Source organism: Ictidomys tridecemlineatus, chromosome 15 (assembly GCF_052094955.1).
Source record: "Ictidomys tridecemlineatus isolate mIctTri1 chromosome 15, mIctTri1.hap1, whole genome shotgun sequence".
Taxonomy (NCBI): domain Eukaryota; kingdom Metazoa; phylum Chordata; class Mammalia; order Rodentia; family Sciuridae; genus Ictidomys; species Ictidomys tridecemlineatus.
The window spans coordinates 10,834,013-10,839,984 of record NC_135491.1 but is presented as its reverse complement, the minus strand read 5'-3'; the positions used below and the strand labels follow the sequence as shown (position 1 = coordinate 10,839,984).

The following is a 5,972-nucleotide window of genomic DNA, read 5'->3' as shown; positions in this document are numbered from 1 at the left end:
CTTCACCTGGCCGTGTGTCATCTGTGGGTTGGTGCAGGGCCTTCAAACCCCACTTTGAAGCACACAAAGCTGGCAGCTGTGTGTTCCAGAACCCAGTGAGGCCTGCTTAGGCAGGGGGCCTGAGCCGGTAGGAGAGTTCTGCCCACATGTGTGGCCTGGAGGACCCACCCAGCACTCTCCATGTGGAGGATGGGCCAGGACTCTGTGCCCAGGGGCCTCTGGTGACAGGTCCAGGCCTCTCTCCCCGCCCTCGCTGCCCTGGCCTCACCCATACCAAGAACCGGGAACACGGCTTTCTGTGCCAGTCCTGCTGTGCCCCAGGCACTGGGGGCTGGCCTTTCCCCTCACCCCCCCTCCTCTAAACCGGTCTGTCCAGCTATCCCCAAGGGGGAGAACCTTCCCACCCCACCTTAGACACCCCAAGAAAGCCAGAGACCAGGTGCCTGGGTGTGAACAGGGTAGTATGATTTACTTGCAGAAAGGAAAGGACAAGGAGGTTGGCAGTGTCAACAGGTGTCAAGAGGCTGGTGGGGGGCACTCTTATGCTCAGGCAACCTCGCCCACCTCGGGGTGCTTCTGCCGCAGGTGTTTGTCCAGGGTAGCACGCAGGCCAAAGGGCACACAGCAGTGTGGACACTCAAAGCGGGTGCTACCAGGCCCTAGGCCATGCATGCGACGGTGACGGTTGAGCTTGCTGCTTTGGGCACAGGCATAGGGACACTGGTCACAGGTGTAGGGACGCTCGCCAGTGTGTGAGCGACGGTGCACGGTCAGGTTGCTGCTGTTGGTGAAGTGTTTCCCGCAGAACTCACAGCTGCCCCCTGGCCCACGGCTCTTGCCAGCAGATTTGGGGGTCTTCTTAGGTGACATCTTCTGGCTCTTTGCAGGATCAGTTCTCTGTTCTTTGGCAACAGCTCCCCAATCACCCCCACCTGGGCCTGCCTGAGCCCCACTGCCAGGAGCCCCAGGTTCCTGAACACCTGCAGTAGCTGCGGCTCCAGCCCCCTCACCACTGCTGCACCGGAGGGTGCTGGCCGGGGCAGCAGCGTGGGCAGCTGGCTCTGGAGGGGCTGCAGAAGCCTGATCCTGGCTAGCATCGGCCAAGGAGGGACTCTGGGACAGCTGCCGGTGGGTCTTCTTATGGCGGTTGAGCTTGCTGCTCTGGGCGCAGGCATAAGGACACTGGTCACAGGTGTATGGACGCTCACCTGTGTGTGAGCGCATGTGCACCTTAAGATTGCTGAAGGAGCTGAGGGTCTTCTTGCACACTGAGCAGGTGGGGCTCCGCCGGGTGAGGCTACTCACACGTGAAACCTTGGCCTCAGCTGCTGGCCCTACCACTGCTGACACGGCCGCAGCCACCTCAGCCAGGCCTAGCAGGGGGGCCTCTGGGGCCTCCGATTCCGTCTGGTAGATGGATAGTCCGTGATCCCACTGGGCATGACGCAGCAATTTCCAGGCCCCTGTGAACTGTCTGCCGCAGCGGAGACAGCTCAAAGCCTTCACCTCCTTGGGTTCTGAAGAAGAGAAGGAGGAGCAGGGTGTCAGTGCTGGTGGATACAAGGATTATAAGTCACAGTAGCCAGCTAGACCCCTTCATGGGAAAGGCTCTACTCCAGGCACAAGAACTCTGCAGTAACAGATGGAAGCCCCCCACCCGCACCCCCAGGAAGCTCCTTAAGGAAAATCTCTAGTGAGTGCTAAGTACACCAGGATTGGGTAATTGAAATTTATTTTTTGTGTTGCTGGGGATGGAACCCTCATGCATACAAAGGCAAGTGCTCTAGCACCAAGCTGCATCTCCAGCAAGATGAAAAAGGTAAAAACTTCAGTCAGAGTGAAGGACAGAGGGGAATGTTGTATGGGATACACTAGGGTCTACAGATGTAGCTCAGTGGGAGTGCACTTGCCTAGCACTCCCAAGGTCCTGGGTTCTATCCCAGCTCCCGAGGGGAAAAAAAGGTGACCAAATTCAGCGAACATTTCTATGTGCTAGGTGCTGTGCCAGGGCTCAGCTCACTCAAAACTTTCCTTCAGGACAGGAGACAACCTCTAAAATAGACATTGCCCCCAATGTCACACAGCTTGGAAAGGGTGGAACTAGGATTTTAATCAGAAATCTGGGCAGTGGGGTCAGGGGTGGAAAACCGTTGTTTTTTTTCTTTTTTAAAGACTTGATTTAATAACAGTTCTTGATTACTAAGGGGGCTTCTCTGTTCCAGGCTCCATGCTTAGGGACGTTCCGTCCCATGGATGAGGGGACGGAACCCTCCTGTCCGTTGCATGGACCCCTATAAGGTTTTCTCTAGACCCACTGGGTATTATAAAGTGGACACTTTCTAGATGTACTTAGTTTTAGATTTTTCAAATCCTATAGACAGTTTTGGATGGGGTGGCCTTTCTGGACCAGTGTTAAAGTCAACAGCATTGACTTGGGAGGCTCAGCCTGACTGGAGTCAAATTCAGACTTCTCTGCTAACTGGATGAGTGACCTTGAGCTAAACATACCCTCTCTGAGCCTGTTTCTTCAGCTACTAACTGGGGATCCTAGGGATTCCCTCCCTTCCAGGGTTTTGTGACCTTAAATATGAGACAGTTGAGAGCTTTGGTCCATACAGGCCCTCAAACATTAATCCAGCCTAGGATACCAAGGTGCCCACAATCAGGAGTCCAAGCATCATTCCGGGGAGTTCATGAGAGCCCTGCGCTCTCCCACCAGACCACCCTCAGGCTGCAAACTAAAACCATCACAAAGCCCCGCCTCCTCTCTCCCACCAGCCACTGTCTCAGGCCCAGCCTTGAATATAATTCCACTTCCCAAGTCCAACTAGGACATTGGCTGGAGGCTATAAATTCATAGGTTTGAATGAATCCCACAGCCACAAACTTAGGAATCCTCAGAGGGTGTTAATTCCCTCAAGAGAAGGACACTAGGTGTCTTGCCAATGGCTCAAACCAGGGGCTTCCCAGCCCGGATTACTGGGAGATTCCACCATGGCACCAAGAGAGAAGCCCCTTCCCTAGCTCTGAACAACTGTCCCAGCACCTTGATCAACAGTGATGAAGAAATGGAAGGGAATGGCAAGCCTCTCCTTCCAGCTGGTCTCCAAGCCCCTCCCCCAGGCCACTGCCCTCCCAAGAGGTCCCTCTACTGCCACCCTGGTCCAGCCACCTGGCCAGTTATTTCTGTCCAAGGGGAAGGAGAAGTGAAACCAGATTGGGGGTGTGTGGCAAATCCCCAGGCCAGTTTTCTGGGGCTGGCCACACCCTGTGGGCCGCCCTCCTTCCCTGCCCAGCCCCCGCCCCACCCCCTCCCACCTCTAGTCCCTGCCCTAGGACGGGCAGGCCCTGGCCACGCCTAGGCTGCGCCCGGTGGGGAGCGAGAAAAGGGAAGTAATGCTCAGTGCCCTGCTTGTCCACCTCAGCCCCTCTCCCGCAGGAAGCCGAGCCCTTGAACTTCAGAGGGAGACTGAGCCTGTCGTTACTCACCTGAGCCCAGGCAGGGGCTGGGGCCTCTGAAGAGCTGACAGCCCAACTTCTTATGGTCCATGAAGGCAGTGATAGCCTCCAACGGGAAGGTCTGCAGGCAGCGGCCGCAGGTCAACAGATCTGGGTGTTTGTCGGTCCAGGGCTGGCGGTCTGCAGGGAGGAAGCGGGTGGTGAGCGCGGGGTGGGGCCAGGATGGGGGCCGGGGGTTCCGAGGGAGAGGGGAAACCCGAAGGTCAGAAGGGGGCTGGGACCAGGACGCAGCTAAGGCGATGAGGCTGTCCCATGGGCCCATGCGCAGGGCAGGGGTCCCACTTGGGGGCCACAGATAAGGAGGGCTACCCCAGGAGCTCACCGGAAGGGTTCGGGGTCAGCGTCCACAGAGCCCACTGGTTCCGCACCCCGAGGGCGGGGAGGGTGGCCCCGGCAGGCACAGAGCCGGGAGAGTAGCGGGGCTCGCCTCCGAAACGCCCCGGCGCCGACACCTCCCTCGGGGAGAAGGGCCCCGGCCCCAAGGCCTGCAGGGGCCGCACGTCTGGGTCGGGCTTCATTTCGATGACGAGGTCGGACATCTCCATCCCGTCGTCTGAGCTGGCGGCTGGCGCGGGGTCTACACGGCGGGGCGTGCTGCCGGCCTTGCGGCGGGACATGAGTCGCGGGCCGGGCGAGCGGGCGGCCTGGCGGTGGAGGACGCGCGGGCGCTGCACGCTCGGAGCGAGGCGCTCAGGTGAGTGGCTGCAGCGACCCGCCGCGAACTTTTACACGTGCTGGCCAGGCCGTGGCTCCGCCCACCGGGGGCGGAGCCTGACGGGAGAGGTCGGGGCGGCCCCGCCGGCAGCCAAACTCAATCCGCAGTCCCGACCCTCCGCCCTCGCCTTAGTGACCAAATCCGATCATTCCGAATTCTTCTGAGGAGACTCAGAAGTAGGTTTTAGAGAGCCCATTTTCGGGCCGGTGAAACTGAGGCACGGGATGCCCCCACACACCCTTAGCGGGAAGGGGTCAGGCCATCTTTCTTACCAGGCACTAATAATCTGGACTATTCCATTAAACGTATTGCGGGAAAAAAATAATTGGACACCATTTATTGAGTGCCTTCTGCGACCCGCGCTGTTCTAAGGGCTGCAGATGCAAGAGTGAACAAAATCACAACTAACCCTGCCCTCTGGAGCTTATGTGGCCGGGGAGACTCTGAACACAGATAACCTGTGTCAACTGCGGAGCACCGTCCGTGATGACAGGCGCCAAGAAGCAAAATAAAGCTAGGGATGGGGACAGGGTAACCCCGTGCCAGCAATTTTCTCCCCACGCCGGGGCAGAGTAGCGCTGAGCTGAGACCGAGGGAGGTGCGGGAGTCGGTCTGGGCATTCAGGAACGCTCGTGGGTGTAAGGCGGGGCGGGGAGAGATTGAGTTCAGTGAGAAAATGGGGCTCCACCACACGGACCTTTGGTCAGTTTCATGTCTTTTGGTTTTCCTGAAACAAGCCCTGGACGGGTTTTGAGCTGAGGAGGATTGTAATCATGTACATCTACTTTTTTCCTAGGCCACTAAAATCAAATAGCCCAGCAGGTGTGGTCACGCACGCCTTTAATCCCAGCGGCTGGAGAGGTTGAGGCAAGAGGATCACAATTTTGAGGCCAGCTTCAAAAATTAGTAAGACCATGGACTGGGGATAGAGCTTAGTTGGTAGAATGCTTGCCTCACGTGCACAAGGCCCTGGGTTTGATCCCCCCAGCATTCTCCCCCGCTCCACAAAAAAACTTAGCAAGGCTTTTTCTCAACCTAAAAAATTAAAAGAACTTGGGCTGTGACTCAGCCAAAAATTGCCCCCAGGTTCAATCCTCAGTACCAAAACTAAAAACAAACAAACTACCGGCCCCTTCTTGGGCCCCTGGAACTTCTTTCCTCTAGCAATTCTATCTGCTGCTGTTTGAAGTGGCATTGACACTCTGCCCCACCCTCACTCCTTTCTGAGTTTTTTTTTTTTCTTCCTGGCAGAGACCACGACTCTGGTCTCTGATAGAACTGTTGACTGCCTCCCCCCAACGTAAGGCATACCCCCTGAGGTTAGGGTCAGGGTCTGTCCTACCACAGGTGTCCCTAGCCCAGCCCTGAGTGAATTCCTGATGCTGATCTCCTGGAGTTCCGCATATTGTCATTCAGGTCTCAGCTCAATTGTCCTCTCTGGAGCAGAAGGCCTCCCTGACCGCCTATCTAAAGTAGCCCCACCCTGCTGAAGGCCTTGCAAATTACCCTCGATGACCTCCATCTGTCCTAGTTCCCTTTTGGACCTCAGTTTCCCCAGTTCTCAAAAGAATGTTAGAACCAGAGGGTTACCTGAAGTGGCCACCTCTGACCACCCAATGAAGCTCCCAACCCTGCCACGCACGAATGCTGTACCCCTTATTTTATTTCGTTTTGCAGTACTGGGGTTGAGCTCAGGAGTGCTTTACCACTGAAGGACATCCTCAACACTTTTTTATAT

At 56.7% G+C, this 5,972-nt stretch overlaps 1 protein-coding gene across 1 annotated transcript; it reads right to left on the bottom strand.

The window, feature by feature from the left end:
- Positions 1–444: 444 nt before the first annotated feature.
- Positions 445–4,267, bottom strand: Znf296 (zinc finger protein 296). Its single transcript, XM_005338269.5, has 3 exons — positions 3,842–4,267; positions 3,490–3,639; positions 445–1,517 (listed from the first exon to the last, which is right to left on the bottom strand). The coding sequence occupies exons 1-3, from the start codon at positions 4,134–4,136 to the stop codon at positions 547–549; spliced, it is 1,416 nt and encodes a 471-aa protein (XP_005338326.2). The 5' UTR covers positions 4,137–4,267; the 3' UTR covers positions 445–546.
- Between the last annotated feature and the right edge of the window lie 1,705 nt (positions 4,268–5,972).